Here is a 16,371-nt window from a genome sequence, read left to right on the forward strand (position 1 = left end):
AACGTGCACACAACATATTAAATGTGCCACGTCTCTGAATGGATATTGGCCCTGAACTAGGTGTGCTTAGATTGTGGGTCTGGGATCCTAAAGTGGGTCACAGCTCTCACACAGGTGGCTGGCAAAGCAAGAAGGGAGAAGCATAGGGTGAGCTTGGAGGCACAATGGCAAATTGCTTTGGGTTTGCTTCTGTAAAATGTAGTAAATGGCCATGAAACACAACATGTTGGTCAGTAATGTCATTTTCAATATCAGTGTGGCCAAATCTGTGGAAACTTAAATACAGAGACTGAAGACATGGACATTCAAGACAGGTCTTTCTGCAAACCAGAAAAAAGCCACAGGGTTGCAGAAAGATCCCCCCCAATAGTAGAAGCAATGCCTGTAGTTTTAAGAAAGAAATGCTCTCTGTGGCCATTTCTAGGCAATCACTAGAGAATTGCCAGTTGAAGCTTTGGTTTCTATCAGTAAAGGGGGGGAGGGCCCCTTTCAGGTCTTTTTGGCCTTTGAGGGAGCATTCTATGGGGCCAGGCCCCCCAGCAACCACCCTGTGACTTGCTACCAGGTGACGTGCATGACTCACCTAGGCCCAGCTGCTTGCTGCTGTTCAACACAAGAGAGTACAGAGTAGAGGTCTACTGAACAGCAAGCAGAAAAATGGAAAGGAAACCTGGGTTGCCACTGCTTTCCCTGCTAACATCTGTTTTCACGTTTCTAAATTTGTAACAGATTAGAGATGGCTGGACATCGGTTTGTTGCCAACAGAACATCACAGCATGCTTTGTCTAATCCTGACTACACTTGGGAATATGAATATTATGAATATGGGCCTGTTTCATTTGAAGGACTCAAGGCTCATAAGTGTAAGTATTGTCTGAGAGCTTTAATTCAGTGGTTCCCAAACTTTTCAGGACACCACCCCCTTGGTTCCTCAGACTCAACCCCAGCGCCCCCTATCCTATCCTATCCTATCCTATCCTATCCTATCCTATCCTATCCTATCCAAAGCATAATACACAAAAGAAGATAATAACAATAAAATTTCAAAACAGTAACAATTAATTGCACATCTATTCAAAATCAAATTAAAACTTTTTAGTTGAAATTTATTCAACCAAACTGAGGAACTTGATCCAGTGGTACCAGCTCTTCAAGGACTGGGGGGAAAATTCTGATAGTTTTTTTTACTTTCACCCATAATTTAACTTCCCTGTTTCTCTCCTTCCTCTGCAGATTCCATTGTGATTGGATTTTGGGTTGGCCTTGCTGTCTTCGTCATTTTTATGTTCTTTGTACTGACCTTGTTGACAAAGACAGGAGCACCACATCAAGAGTAAGTACAACCAATACCTAGGCCACAGTCCTCTGGCATTGATCAGTTGACACTCTTCATGGCAACAGCTCTTTGGAATTCATTCATTCTTACATTATACATAACAATGTGTTAGATGCTGTAAAATCTACTCCTTTGTTCTGAAAAGACACCAACCCCAAATCTCGTCGCTTGAGAAAATGCTGGCTTTTTCACTGAGTAAAAGAACAAGGTTGCTGACTTGTGGGGTGAATGCACAATGTTCGGTTGCTTCGGGAGTGGAGATTTGAGGTAGCTTTGTATTATTGCTACTCTATCCTACCTCTTTCTCGCATGCAAAGTCTGCTATGGAGCCAGAACTTCAAAAGCCCCTCTCTCTATTTTAACTAAGGGAAAAACAGCAATTGGGTATATTTATGAAGAAAAGATCTCTCACTGAAGGCTTATTGGAATGAACTTTGGGGTCATGGCAACCTGATCCAAACTAAAATTGTATAAAACAATGTTTGAAGCTAGTTTTGATCTTTTTCCTAATACTTGCTGAGGATAGAACAACCAATTGGAAAGAATTCATAAATCCATTATTAATGATTGGTTTAAATTATAAAGAATCTACAATTGCCAAAAGAGTAAACATTTTAACATCATGTTGAGACCTTCCCTTTCAGAAATACTTGATACAATAAATGTTCCAAAATATTACGGCAATATGAGATCTTTATATTATTTCAGTACAGGCATTTCGGAACTATTAAGCAATTAATTAAAACTAGAACTGAAAATGAAATGATGTCCATGAAATAAGGTACATCCATCGCTTAACTAAGCAAAGGACAGAATACTTAAATAGTAAGAGCTGAAATTCTAGCTACTGGCAGCAAAACCAAAATGTAACCCCTCCTTCGTGCATAATTTTGGTGACCTGATATTCTGGGTGGCTGTTCACAATGATGAAGATGAGTGAAGAAGTGGTTTTGGCAAATGTAGAGCTTGATTCATTTTATGCAGTGTAATATCGACTCTTTGCTTGCTTTTTAGGAATGCAGATCCCGCTGAGAAAAGACTCTGCATGAACAGCTTTGTGGCTGACTTTGGAAGGCCATTGGATTCTGACCGGACCTTTTCCCAGCAAGGTGTTGAAGAATCGAGGTTGCTGTTCCACTGCTACATCAATGAAGTTGAGAACTTGGACAGGGCCAAACAATGCTGCAAAGCTCCAGTTCTGGACAGTAACATCCACTTCCAGGAAGTGGCCCGGAACACTGGGAGAGAGGAGGAGGAGCTGAGTTGCCACACAAAGTTCAACATCCCGAACTTTGTGAATACTGATCAGAACTCTTCCCTGGGTGAAGATGACCTGCTGATTTCAGAGCCACCAATCATTTTAGAGAGCAAGCTAGTTAGTCAAGCTTTACACCAGATTCTGAACTGAAGACACTTGAGCAAAGGTAGAAAAGGGCAAGAGTCCAGTAGCACCTTAAGGACTAACAAAAATATTTTCTGGTAGGGTATGAGCTTTCGTGAGCCACAGCTCACTTCTTCAGATAGGTATCTGAAGAAGTGAGCTGTGGCTCACGAAAGCTCATACTTCTTCAGATAGGTATCTGAAGATAGGTATCTGAAGAAGTGAGCTGTGGCTCACGAAAGCTCATACCCTACCAGAAAATATTTTTGTTAGTCTTTAAGGTGCTACTGGACTCTTGCCCTTTTCTACTACTGCAGACAGACTAACACGGCTACCCACTGTGAATTAACTTGAGCAAAGGGTTTCTCTAGAGTAGCGGAGGCTCCTGTCTTGTGGCATTACATCTTTTGGGTCTATAGTAAAACAGATGCCTCTTCTTTGTCTCCCATCCTATGTTTTATTGGCTGTTCCAGGAGTACAGTGGACTGACTCCATGCAACATGGATGTTGTGTATGCACTGTGGGATGTTTCATATTGTCTTTTCAGTGCTTGCTCATGCAGTTCCGTCATTGTCATGTTTTTCAAATAAAGAAATGTAGGTCAGTACTTTGATGAGGAAAGAATCCCAAACATACTGGGGAATGAGGTCAACATGAGAATATGCTGGGATTTATATATATGAAAGTCACCAAAAGCAAAGGTACGTTTGAATTTTACAAATCTCATTAGCCGGCATGTGGTGATGCTTAAGCAGGCTGACATCTATACCCTAAACACTTTGGCTGCAATACAGAGACAGCAGGTTGTGCCTGGATGCTGTCAAAATTAATTAAAAAATGGGACAGTTAGCTACAGCTAATGTCTCATTGGCAGGTAACACCTTGTCCGTTGGGGCCAATTACTTCAAAATGACATTTATTTTTCTGCATAATTTTTACACCAAGAGGTTTTCTTGTGAGATGGTGCCAGGTGGCAAAACTCACCTTCAGTTTCCAGAATCTTAGGGTCATTTCCCATATCGCAGGAAAACAGAACATGTATGTATGCCTAGAGAGTCCCAGAATATGGGACAGCCATACTTGCTTGATCATGGGTATATGCATGTATGGCCTGCAGGGATCCTGGAGGAATTGGGACTATTCTCAGTACACCTGTGATAAAAAGGGACTAGAATGATTCACAAAAGTTACAGGAAGTCTTAGGGGTACAAAAGGTATTCAGACATGTTAACTGTGCCAGTAACTTATGAAATAAGTCTATACTTGCTGTAGTGGTCTGTCTTGGAGAAAATGAGATGTCTGGAGCATATTTTAAAATTTTTTTGATCCAAGAGCGTACATTCTAGATTTACTCTATTCCTCTGATGGGAACCATCTGCGACTAGAAACATTGAGTTCTTGCTGATTTTTTTTTTAAATCAAGTCTCTGTACCTTTCACATGCTGTCTTTGTGGCGCAGAACCACCTATTGGTGAGAATCAAGTCTAAGATAGCAGATCCCCTTGTTTCTCTGTTGCCTTTCTGGAATATGAAGTTGTCAGCAAGACAAGTCAGGAAAAACTTGAGGCCCCAACGAGGATATTGGGAAGGAATTAATTTGGCTGACCAAAACCAGGTTTTATCTAGATTCTGGGCATGCCGCTGCCCACTTACCTAGCTTGAATTTACCAGCAAGCTTCTGTAGCATGTGTAGAACCATAATGAAGTATAAAATACACAACATTATTCTGGCCAATTGTTAAGAAGAAACAAGCTGCTCTAACTCCTGATGTGCTGGAGCAGGAGTCCCCAACATGGCACCTGTGGAGGCCTAGTACCCACCAACACCTTACCTGGCTCACCAAGGGACAGGGTTAGGGCAGGGCTTCTGATTAGCTGCGCAGATTTTTTAAAAGTTTCTTAGGCAGCAACTGCCACCATAGCAAAACAACCTTCATCGCTACTGAAGGTAAGCTGGGTGCTGAAAGAAAATATTTTCAAATAATTTGTTCACTTTAAAAGGCATCCTTGTTAAACAGAGCTTCTGCCAAAAAGTGTTGATGAGTTACTGTTAGATATATGCATAACCTAACTCCCTGATAGTTTGTGGCTGGCTCCAACTCCTACAGCAGCCATTTTGTGTCAGAATTCCAAAGGTGCTTGCAAGCATGAAAAGGTTGGGGACCCTTGCTTTAAACCAGGGGTGGGGAACGTCAGGCCCAGGGGCCGTTTAAGACCTGCAAAATCATTTGGTCTGTCCCTTTGTGGGTCCTGGCAAATCTCTAGCTCAGAAGGATCTAAGACTGGCGACCCGTCCCCTCCCACGGACAGGAATAGCCTCTATTCAAGGCGGATGTGAGTTTGTTTTGCCGAGAAAAGGAACTCCCCCCCCCTTGCAGAAGAGTCATTAGCTATGGGGCTGCTAGGACCACCCAAGAAACTGTTAACCCTTTCCCACCCGGGCCATGGAGAAGCGTATTCCCTCTGTACTACAAGAGGGCTGGGGGTGGAAGTGGCGACAATAAAGGGGTTAAAGGGGGCAAGGCCAGAATGCGTGTGTGTGTGTGTGAGTTCTTAGCCAGTGTGTTCTCATTTCATCCCTGCAGGGAGAGGTAGCAGGAGTACAATCCGGCCCTGACCATGCAGAGCAGGAGCAACTCCGGCGTGCGGCTGGACGGCTATGCCCGGCTGGTGCAACAGACCCATCCTGTGCTACCAGGTGGGCGAGTGCGCCACCAGTTGGATGCCTGCTTGCCTGTGTGTGGGGGTCATCTGGGGCAGCTGCCTGCTTGGGGCTTGGTAGGCTAATTTTTAAGTTGATAATTTTGTATGGCCCGCGAATGATGTTATAAATATCCAAATGGCCCTTGGCGGAAAAATTTTTCCCCACCCCTGCTTTAAACTTATACATGTAATTGACAGGTAAGGGAAGCAATGCTATCTAGTTTTTCTCCTCTCTTGCAGTCCTATTATATTCAGTGGGGAAAAATTGTATTCATTGAGTAAATTACACATGAACTCTGAGGCAGCAATTCTATCAACATTTCACTGAGCGTAATGGGAAGTAATCATAGGGCAGTGTGCTCAGGACGTTAGCCCCAATCCCATTCTATTTAAAGTGAAACTCTACAAACGAAGCAAGGACTGCTTTGTAGCATTCAAGAGTTTCAAGACTTTGGAGGAGAAACCAGGAATGGTTATTCTCCCTCTACTAAACTTTTGCTTGTATATTATGAGCAGATACAGAGTCATCTACTTCTCAAGTAAAAGAAACAGTAGGACCTAGCACTACATTTCTAACCATGAACCTCCTTGCTTGACCCAATTCCAGTCTGTTATAAACCTTGCCCTTCTCTTAAATTTACTTTAACTCTTCAGATCATCCAAGCAAAACGTCCAGATTTAATGATTCAATAACTTCTAAAGCAGGGGTCCTCAAACTTTTTAAACGGGGCCAGTTCACTGTCCCTCAAACACTGTTGGGGGCCAGCCCTCCCTCCGCCCAAACGGGAAGGCAGCCAGGCGCCCAGGCAAATAAAAGTTAACCTGCGGCAGGAGGACGTGCTGCCCCTCCCCCAGGTGCCTCTCCATGGCTGACACTCCCCCCTTCGCTGGGCTGAGAGACCCCCGCCGCCGTGCACCCTCCTTTCCCGCCTCCTGGAGCGGGAGGCGGGCTGGGCTGGCCCCCTGCTTGGCAAAGAGCACCTGAGGGGAAGGGCGTGGGAGGAGGCCGGCAGGAGACGGGGTCTCTCAGCCCTCCCCTCCCCGGAGGCACCGCTACCCAAGCCCCCCGTGCGGGGCCCCCGGTGCTCACTCGCCCGCCTCGCTCCTGCTTGGCTTGCAGGCAGACGGGGATGTTCTTCTTCCAGCCCGGCATGGCTCCTTCAGGCTGTGGCAGCTGCTGTGGCAGGAGAAGCAGCGGCGGCGAGGGGCACATGGCAGTCCAAGGCGGCGCCTCCCGTTCCCCGAGCCGCGTGCGCGCCTGGGGAAAGGAAGAAGGCTGTGGTGGCTCTTCAGGGCTGCCGCGGCGGGGAAGGCGCAGAGGCGGCGGCGGCTCCCAGGTCGGCGCGGGTGTTGCCGCTCCGCTGCCGCTTTATATGGCGAACGGCCGCCTTAGTTTGGGGAAGGGACGGGCGCGGCGGCTCCGGAGGGAGCCGGGTCCAGGACCCTGACAGGCCGGATCTGGCCCGCGGGCCGTAGTTTGAGGACCCCTGTTCTAAAGGCTAAGAGATTAACAGTCACACAAGTTTAGTTTAAGGACCTGCAACACCCTTTATCTTAAAAGGAAATTCCTACAGATTCTAGAAATACTATTTGGTTATTTAACCTATATTATCATCAGCGAATGTGAGTTCCTCCCAAGGTGCTCTCACCTCATATACTCTCCCTCATTACCACCTACAACCTGGCATGTATGTTTGGCTTTGATTCTTCTTTCTCCCTTGCTCCCATATTTAGTCTGTCACCAAGACACGCTTTCCTCTTCCACTCCCTAAGGGAAAACTCTGGTTCATAGTCTAGTTCGGTCTCCTTGACTATTGTAACCTCCCCCCGGCACTTCCTTTATCGCACCTCAGCTCACTGCCACCAAAATCATTCCCCTTCTCACTGGTCTAACTATGCAGCTGATTCTTAAACCCTAAATTACCTGGCATCGTGCAACGTTATGTCCACCCCTTGTCCTGCCCCCACAGCTCCTGGGGGTGCCAGGTGGCAGCACAGCAACCCGCCTTAGAAGAGAGAACGGATAAAAGTGAACATTCTGCTTTGGACAGCTGAAACCCATATAGTTTACAATCACCAATTCTTGCATACAGCTAAGCATATCACATCAAAACTTTGTCCTTCAAGAACTGGTATTTTTGTCATAAAACCAAGTTAAACACTTATAATTTGTATTTAATGTTTAATATCCAAATACACCTCTCAGTAACAAAAACTATCAACAAAAGTATCAATTAATCTGTACAATGGAAATCCAAGAAGTGAACTCATGACCTTGTAGAATACATTCTGTTTGTGTCTGTCTTTATTAAAACTCTTCCCTTGTTAAATTGTATGCTTCATATCTTCCAATAACTTTCAGATATGTTTGAGCCTCCCGCAGGAATTATGACACCTTGCTTCTGCAGTTGCCGCAGAACATCCAACATGGAATCCAGTTCTATGCGGAATTTCTCCAGCTCTTGATTTTTCAGCAGGGCGAGCTTCCTCCATTTCTCAGTTTCCTGGGCTTGTTCCACTTCTGCAATATGTCGAGTGTGCTGTATTACCTGTGTGGCAGAATACTACATTAATGTTTAGACACAAATCCATTAGAAGCTACAAAAACAATATATGTAATTCTCAACATGGCCAAATCTGAGTGTACTTAAACCCAGAGACTGGAGCCATCACCAGACAAAATAGATCTTTCTACAGACCTGAAAAAAGGTTCAAGTTTGCAGCAAAATCTGAAATCTTAAAAATTAATAGGGGGGGGGGACCTGTTAAAGAAACAGCTTTAAGAATGAATGCCTTCGACAGTAGCTATTGTGGGGGTTACTAGACAACCACAACAGTATTGCCAGCCTTCAAGCCTTGGTTTCTGTCATCATCATCATCTTTTATTATTATTACGATTATTATTTTTGATTTATACCTCCCTCTCTTCCCAGCCAAGGCTAGGCTCAGAGCGGTTAAGTCATCAGTCGAAAAACATAAAAATTCAGCAACACAATACACTCAAATCAATAAAAATAATAATAAGCCATTAAAAACCAATTACACCAGTAAAAGGCAAGGGGAGGGCCAGGGCCCTTTCCAGGGCTGTTTTGACTCATTGGGGCCAGGCCTGGCAGAAACCACTGGGTGCCTTGATACCACATGACTTACATTACTGACCCAGGCCTAGCTGCTTGCTACTGATTAGCTAGTTACCCAATGAAAGCAGTGTGGTGTAGTGGCTAGAATTTCAGACTAGGATCGGGGAGATCCAGCTTCTAATCACCACTCTGTCATGGACAGAAGAAAACTACCTCAGACAGCCGACAGAAAATGCAGAAGCTCTAAACACATCCTCTCACTGCAGCAGCAGAAAGAGAACTGAGAGAAGAGTGCTCCCCGCCCTTCAATCACATGACTTTGAGCGGGAAAAGCCGTTAGGGCTTAATCACTAGCGGAGGGAGTGGGAGTGCTCCTTTGGAGTGAACTCTTCTAGAAACTTACTAGTCATCTCCATGGCTGGCCTGCGCATGCGCAGTCCCCCTCCTTCATGTGGGACTGCACAGAAGCCACCAAGATGAGTTATGCAGACAATATACACAATACTACACCACCAACATATACAGTTACAGAGTTGGAATGGACTAGAAAGATATTTGCTAGGACTTTGAGCTAAGAGATAGTAATCCATCTATGTGTTCCACCCAACATCTTAATTTGCATAATCCAGATCATATTACAATAACTAGTAACAGGTTACATGTAGATTTGTTGAGGGTCCATGAAACTCTCAGATGAAGCGGGATTGCAGGAAGTATGGCATTAGAACTGGCAAGACATCAACTGATACTTGGTGACTCCCCCCCTATCCTGTTATGAACTGCTTAGACCTGGATAAAATATTCTACTCAATATCAAATCAGGGGTTTCTGGAAATGGCAGAGATGCCCCAGGGTAGTCTTGGCTGGGAGCAGCCCAGTTGCCCGAATGCTCTACAGAGCTATTCACCATGGCCTTATTCAGACCCCAGAGCTGGTTCTCAATCCACTTTGTTAATAATTAATGACTTAGTGTGCGGAACGATAGGCAAGTCTCCTGATCTTCAGCAAACTCCCCACTCTCTGCATAATTCGAGTATGCCCTCTTCTGCCTCACCTTAGCCATGATACATTTTGTTAACGTATTTTATTCTCAACATTCTCAGCAATAATTATTCAATAATCCTTAGAAGTTCCCAGATTTCATACCATAGCCCAACGTTGCCCCAAGCACTGGCCTCCTTTCCAGCTAATCCAACTGAAGATGTGTAAAATCCTCTGGTTTGGGTACCTGGTCTTGGATCCAACCAGCTGCCCCAACAAACTGTTGGACCCGGCTGAAGTCACTGAACATTCACCTTCTGTGAATGCTGGAACTTCATCCCCAGACCTGCTTTCCATCACTTAATCCAGCACTGGAATATTGCCTGACTTTCCTCTTCAGGATCAGGTTCATATATTTCCTTTCTCCCCTTTATTCCCTCAAAGCACCACTCGCTTGCCTTACTCCTTTCCCAGGTTTCCTCCAATAAAATCCCCCTTTCCCAGGTTTCTTCGAATAAACAACAAACAGCTCATAGGAAGGTAGGCTTGTATTACGGTTTTGCATTTGTTCGTTGTATGGTCACTATTCTTGCCATTCAGCATTTTTCCATTCTGTATCTTCTAGTGCAATAAAGGTCTTTCCTATTTAAGAGCCATTTTCTCCTTTGTTCTTTTGGACTGCTGCCCCAAACTGGGACTCTGGTATACACAGGCAGAAGATCCCAAAGTTAATTTCCCAAGTGATGCATGTTCAGTCTTAACACGTGTAAAGAACACTTCGTATGTTATAACCCCTGTGTGGGTACCTATTTCTCCATCTGAGGCAAGTTCTTGCCAACTGCCCTCCAAATGTTCTTAGACTAGGAGGGGAGGAAATCTGTCCCCCCTCCCCACCTCAGGTGATCAAATATTCCAACCTTTCACATCTGGGCTTATCCCCCCAAAGCTCAAATAGGCCAACACAGCTAGCATATGCCCAGTGGTTTGCAAGGAAAACCTCATCACACTTCCAAGATCTTGACTTCTGGGAGCTGTGCATGCAATGCCACTCACCAGTACTCTGATCTCCACCAGCTCACCTGCAACCTAGGCAACCCAGGTTGCTGCAGAGGTTTCTTAAACAACAGCTTATTCCACAGGCTTTCTGGCTGGCACCAGCTCTGGTCCTGCCTGTTCCATTTTGTTACAAACACACAAATAAACTGAAAGGCCAAGACTGTCAGATTTTGAAGCTCACTGGTTGGATCCTGCCATGTGATAGCAACGCTCACTTTTTCAGACAACAGTTTGCCATTTTATTTACCTTCTGCAGTTCTTGTTCTCTTTGTTCATATCTGGCTTCCATCTGTTTGATCTTCCTTTCCAGGCACACAAAGTGTTTCATTTCTGGTCTCTGGCTCTCTTTAGCTTCTCTGAGTTCTTCTAACAATTTCCCCATCTAAAATGTGATGTTTTACTTGTGTTAATAGGCTCCTCTGAGCATGCTCAATCACATCAGCAACGACAGGTGCAAGTATGCATATCCAGGCGGTGGTACCAGTCCTAGCTTCCCAAATGAAATTCAAAGAACATAACATTTCTGTCAAAACAGAAAACAACTAAGTGGGGTCTACCAAACTCAGAAGGCCGTAAGGAGAGTCCTGCCACATCAGATCAATGGTTCATCTAATTCAGCATCTTGCTTCACAGAGCGGCCAAGCAGATGCTCCCAGAAGGCCTATAACTAGAATACAGACGCAAAGTATCTACCTGGTTTTGCCCCCCCCCCCCAGCAACTGGTATCCAAAGCCAGTGTGTATTCAGCCACTCATGGACCTGCCATCATTTCACTGTGTGGCACAGGATGGAAAGCTGTCAGGATTTCCTGAGGGTATGAAGAAGTAATATGAGCCTTGACTTCAGATTCTTAGACACCAGCATCAGGTTTCTGGCGTCCAGGATCCCCACATCCTAATATTACCTTCATGTTTGGTTCACTGAATTATCAGAAAACATTCAGTACCACAATATCGGATTAAAATGGAGCCCTGTTGATCTGGCACCCCAAGCAACTGGACCCAAATGAGGCGGAGAGAAGAGTCATGCGCATTTATATGCTTGCCCACCTGTTCATATCAAAAGTGGGGGAATATATATACTTATTACTATTTGTTACAGTTTAATCACTAAGAGATGAAGCTGAGGGCAAAAGGCTCCCTGGATTATACCTAGTAAACAGGGAGCTTTTTGCCATGAGGAACCATTCCAATATGCAATTTTCTACATGTAGCCTGAAATGCTACAGTCCCTGAAGTTCTCAATTATATTTCATATTATATATATATTTTAAGCCTTGTCAGAGAACTGACGAAGAATGCATCTGAGCAAGATTCAGCTGCTGCACCTTGCTGCGACATTCTGCCTCTGGTAAGACTAGTCATGCTGCATACCTATTCTCTATAGTATCAGAGGAGCATGCCTATTATTTTAAGTGCAGTGGAACACAGGCAGGATGGTGCTGCTGTACTCGTCTTGTTAGTGGCTTACTAGAGGCACCTGGTTGGCCACTGTGTGAACAGATTGCTGGACTTGATGGGCCTTGGTCTGATCCAGCAGGGCCTTTCTTATGTTCTTAGGGCATATGGCACTTCCCCCCCTGGGGTCTGGCTTCTTCCTGAATAGGAGGGCACCTGGAAGTCCCCTCTCCATGAAGGAAGGGCCAAGATACAAACACAAGCAAGTAAGCTGTCTTTCAAGCTCTATTTAAAATTATAACACAGGGCTTTTACATATTGGACAGGCACATTACTAGCTTTCACGTGATGTGAGTTACAAAGCATATTGGGTACAAAATGCAATCACAAAAGGTGCCATTTTGTAATCAAATTCCTACAATGCTTTGAAATACTCTATTTTCCACTCACTTCTTTTTGAAGAATTTCCTCTCGCATCTGTGAAACTGTAAGGGCTTCTTGATCTCTCCGCAACTTGTGCAGTTGCTCCTGAAGATGTTTTATCAAAACCTGCAGAAAGATTTAATCACTGTTCATTAAACTCATTATCTGAACATTCCACCTGAAAGCCTCTCCCTGAATCTTGCTAAGAAAAGGAATACTACGGTACTTCATGAAAGATGTTCCCCATTACTAAACTCTGAAAAAAGACAAAAAGGAGAGTTAAAACCGTAGTGCAGCTAGGGACTATAATGGTAATGATGGCCACCATCTCTGTAGAGGAGCTGGAGTTACATATTTATTGCCTGGACTTGAATCTTCTTCATCTGTAGGCAGCAGACTTATAATCTCCCAAGTGAGCATGGGTAGCTGGCTTCCTTCACAAATTTTATTTACTACTGCACTGGATTACATTTCAGAGGCAAAACACCCAGCTAGAAAAAATGAAGCCAGTGCTACAAAGTGTTTTAAGACTGGAGGAAAAGGGACCATCAGGAACCACGTAGGCATGCAGCATACTCTGAGAAGGGGCAGCTGCTGAGGTCTGGGGTTTCCAGTGAAGCCCTCTGCTGTTGCTGCTAACCCCCCTGCTTCCCTCCCCCACCCGATCCCTCCACCCACAGTCCTGGCTGTGCACAGTGCCCATGACTGCCAAGGGAAAGGCTTGCAGGAGGTACATGGTTCCCACTCCCAGCAGCGACGCTTTCAGCTGCATGTGCTACCCAGCACCACTGAGACAGTGTATGAGTGTTGCAAAGTCTGGCAAGTAAGTGGGGCGAGGATGCAGGGACAGGGCTGTGGGGTGGCAGGAGGGGAACCCTGGACCCAAGGCCCACCCAAACCCTGAAACCCACCCCAGTTGCCATACAGTCTTTTGAAGCACTGCAGTAGATGTTTTACCTCCTGCGTTGAAATTTTACTGTTTAACTGAGCTACTTTGGAAGTAGAGTGCTCCACAGCATGCTGATGAAGAATCTTCTCTACCTCTTTCTGATGTGATGCTTTAAGGGCTGCAATGTACTCTTCTGAGTCTTCTTTTGTCCTGTAAAGGCAATTATCTTTTTAAAAAAAAGAAGTATCTGTTACACTTACCTGAAGCTTCAAAGAACTACAGCTTGCAATCCTAATCTTCAGAAATGACACACTTGTTTCTTTACATCTACATTCATTTTATTTCTGTCACTCCAGATAGATTTTATCGCTCTTACTTCGTTAGGTGGGAAATCTTCCTTCTGATTACCGTTCTTGATGTACAACTGTCTGTGGCACTTTCCCATTTGCCCCATTCTGACCCCAATGAAGAGCGGATGCGGAGCTTTGCAAAAAACCTCATGTGCAAAATGCCACAAGGCATGAAGGACTGCACTGAGGAAGAGGAACTGAACGACATCACCCCACCTTGCTCTTCCACTGGTGCAGTCTCTGATGACACAAGAGGCTCTATTGGTGCATGAGGGAAGTGTGCGTGGGGGTGGGTGGGGGGGTTATGTTGCCCAATTGCCCCCTTCATTGCAGACCACTGTGCCCTTTAGCATTTTGCCTTTGAGGTTCCGCAACTCCCGACAATTACCTGGAGACAAGCTGGAAAGACCTGCTGTCTGCTCAGTTTCCAGGACCAAAACACAAATTCCTACTCCCATAGAGCAGGGGTGGGGAACCTTTTTCCCGCCACGGGCCATTTGGATTTTCATAAAATCATTCGTGGGCCATACAAAATTATCAACTTAAAAATTAGCCAACCAAGCCCCAAGCTGCTCCAGATGACCCCCCCCTCCGGCACAGGCAAGCATCCAATGGGTGGCACACTCGGGGTGGGTGGGGGTGGGGAGGTCCCTTCTCTCAGCAAAACAAACTCACATCAACCTTGAATAGAGGCTATTCCTGTCCCCGGGAGGGGGCGGATCACCAGTCTTAGATCCTTCTGAGCTAGAGATCTGCCAGGACCCACAAAGGGCCAGACCAAATGATTTCACGGGCCTTATATGGCCCCCGGGCCTGACGTTCCCCACCCCTGCCATAGAGAAGTCAGGGAACAGATGCAAAACCAAAGGAAAGGTCAAATTTCAGTCTCTTCTGAGAATGTTAGGTACAAATTCACATTACACCCCCCAATGAGGCAAACAGTAGCACAGGGTTGGGGTACAATTTTGATCAGAAAAGTGGTGTGAGATGAAAGAGTTCCTTTGATACCTGTATTGGGGGGAAAGATGAAGAACACATATTCTACATTTTTTTTAACTTGACTGAAACCACAAATAGATATATTATGCTGCTCACAGCCATTCTGCATGACACAGCCTGGAGAGGAAGCGATCACCCTTCTACAACTTGTGACATGCACCTACTTTATCGCATCTCTATGTGAGCCTGGCCTGACAGCGAAGCTGGCCACAACTTTTTGCATGCGTAAATATATTTAGAGTTAGGATGGATATTAGATTAGGCGTAGATTCTCAGAGTTAGCAGGTTTTTGGTTTAAGGCTGTTGATATGTCTCAATCTCCAAGTCACATTAACAAATGCAGCTCACTCTTCACATTCTCCCAACACACCAGAGGATGTGTGCAAGGATTTCCCACTCATATCAAGGACAGTGTGAGCTTTATGTGCTTGGGGTGTTGCACCCAACACAACATGAAGAGAAGCCCTGATTGGCAGAGAACTGCTGTTTTTATACATGCTTCATAAAAACCCATGAAGCTACAGATCATGTCTACTACTTGCCATTCACTAGCATCCTGAACTAAGGGGTCACTTGTTCATGGCATTTCAAAGTTGTTTGACAATACATCAGTTACCTCCAGATGATACTTTCAGAATTAGCTAGTCCTGCTTGAGGTTTTACCCTTTGCTGGTTTAGTTCCAAGGTCAATTTTTCTAGCTTGTTTTTCAGCTGGGCGTTTTCTTGCAGGACTTCTGAGATATGAGAATCAGCAAAGGCACTGGGCTGGTATATCTTATCATCAAGAGTGCCAGGGAAGAACTCTTTGTTTCCGGTGTTCTTTGAGTCAAAAATCACTTTTTTCACGTTTCCTGAAGGCCTTTCTTTACTGTCAGTTTGGCCACCTGAATCCTTACTGGAGAGCATCAACTTCCTTTCCTTCTGAAGTCTCTCTACAGTTTTTGTGAGATCTTGTATCTCTCTGTTTTTAGCAACCAGGTCTTGATTTAGCCTCACCAACTTGGCCTTCGCGTGAGCCTGCTCCACCTGGAATTCGAGTGACTGTATATCTGCATCCTCCGTCACTTTCTGCTGAAGCTCTAGCTGAGCAATCTGATTTCTAAGGGAATCGATTTCTGCTTGAAGGTTTTTCACTGTGGTCTGGTGGGCCTCGTTCACACTACAGAGTTCTTCCTCAAGTGCCGCTAGGCTGACTGCCTTGTCTTGGAGCTTCTGAGGGTCATTCAGCAGCTTATACGCCAGGAGCTGTTCAAGCTCACTGACCCTTTTCTCGTACTGATGCTGAAAAGGAAGATAATAGAAAGTGAAGCTTAAACACGAATCTGCTTTCAGAAATGTATTACAGAGTATAAGCAATCCAAAATGTATTCACTGTCTAGTTAATCACATGATTCAAGAGGTCTTGTTTCAAACACAGAATAACTAGTTCTCTGTTTTTGTATTTTGGTTTTCTATTTTTACCTGAAACATTTTTTTCAATAGGCCAAAATGTATGAGTAACTATGTTTCACATAGTTAAATAACAATAACTATGTTTTGCATCTTTCTTGCCTGCTTTGAAAATGGTATACCAAAATGTGCATACTAAGCCCACCCCCACCCGCCGTATCGAGATACAGACAGGGGTGACACTGAATACGCACAAAAGGCTGAACATGTAAATTAAACTAGACCTCACACTTTGCTTGGCCAATCATGACGAATTACAATAAACACCACTTTTGAAAGGGGAGCTTGCTTATAATATGCAGAGAATTTGCAGTAATGTCAGTCATA

At 44.8% G+C, this 16,371-nt stretch overlaps 2 protein-coding genes across 2 annotated transcripts in view; one reads left to right on the top strand and one right to left on the bottom strand.

Moving 5' to 3' along the window:
- Positions 1 to 717: 717 nt before the first annotated feature.
- MRAP2 (melanocortin 2 receptor accessory protein 2) lies at positions 718 to 2,744 on the top strand. Its single transcript, XM_056856330.1, has 3 exons — positions 718 to 863; positions 1,234 to 1,333; positions 2,351 to 2,744. Exons 1-3 carry the CDS (start codon positions 737 to 739, stop codon positions 2,742 to 2,744), a joined length of 621 nt encoding a protein of 206 aa, XP_056712308.1. The 5' UTR covers positions 718 to 736.
- Positions 2,745 to 7,751: 5,007 nt separating this feature from the next.
- CEP162 (centrosomal protein 162) overlaps positions 7,752 to 16,371 on the bottom strand; it is a 48,145-nt gene continuing 39,525 nt past the window's right edge. Inside the window, exons 24-28 of the mRNA XM_056856328.1 lie at positions 15,212 to 15,876; positions 13,315 to 13,456; positions 12,385 to 12,483; positions 10,785 to 10,919; positions 7,752 to 7,969 (exon numbers count right to left, since the gene is read on the bottom strand). Of these exons, the coding sequence (XP_056712306.1) occupies positions 7,760 to 7,969; positions 10,785 to 10,919; positions 12,385 to 12,483; positions 13,315 to 13,456; positions 15,212 to 15,876 (1,251 nt within the window). The 3' untranslated portion in view covers positions 7,752 to 7,759. The remainder of the gene's footprint in view (positions 7,970 to 10,784; positions 10,920 to 12,384; positions 12,484 to 13,314; positions 13,457 to 15,211; positions 15,877 to 16,371) is intronic.

The sequence above is a fragment of the Euleptes europaea genome, chromosome 10 (genome assembly GCF_029931775.1).
Source record: "Euleptes europaea isolate rEulEur1 chromosome 10, rEulEur1.hap1, whole genome shotgun sequence".
NCBI classification, from domain to species: Eukaryota; Metazoa; Chordata; class Lepidosauria; order Squamata; family Sphaerodactylidae; genus Euleptes; species Euleptes europaea.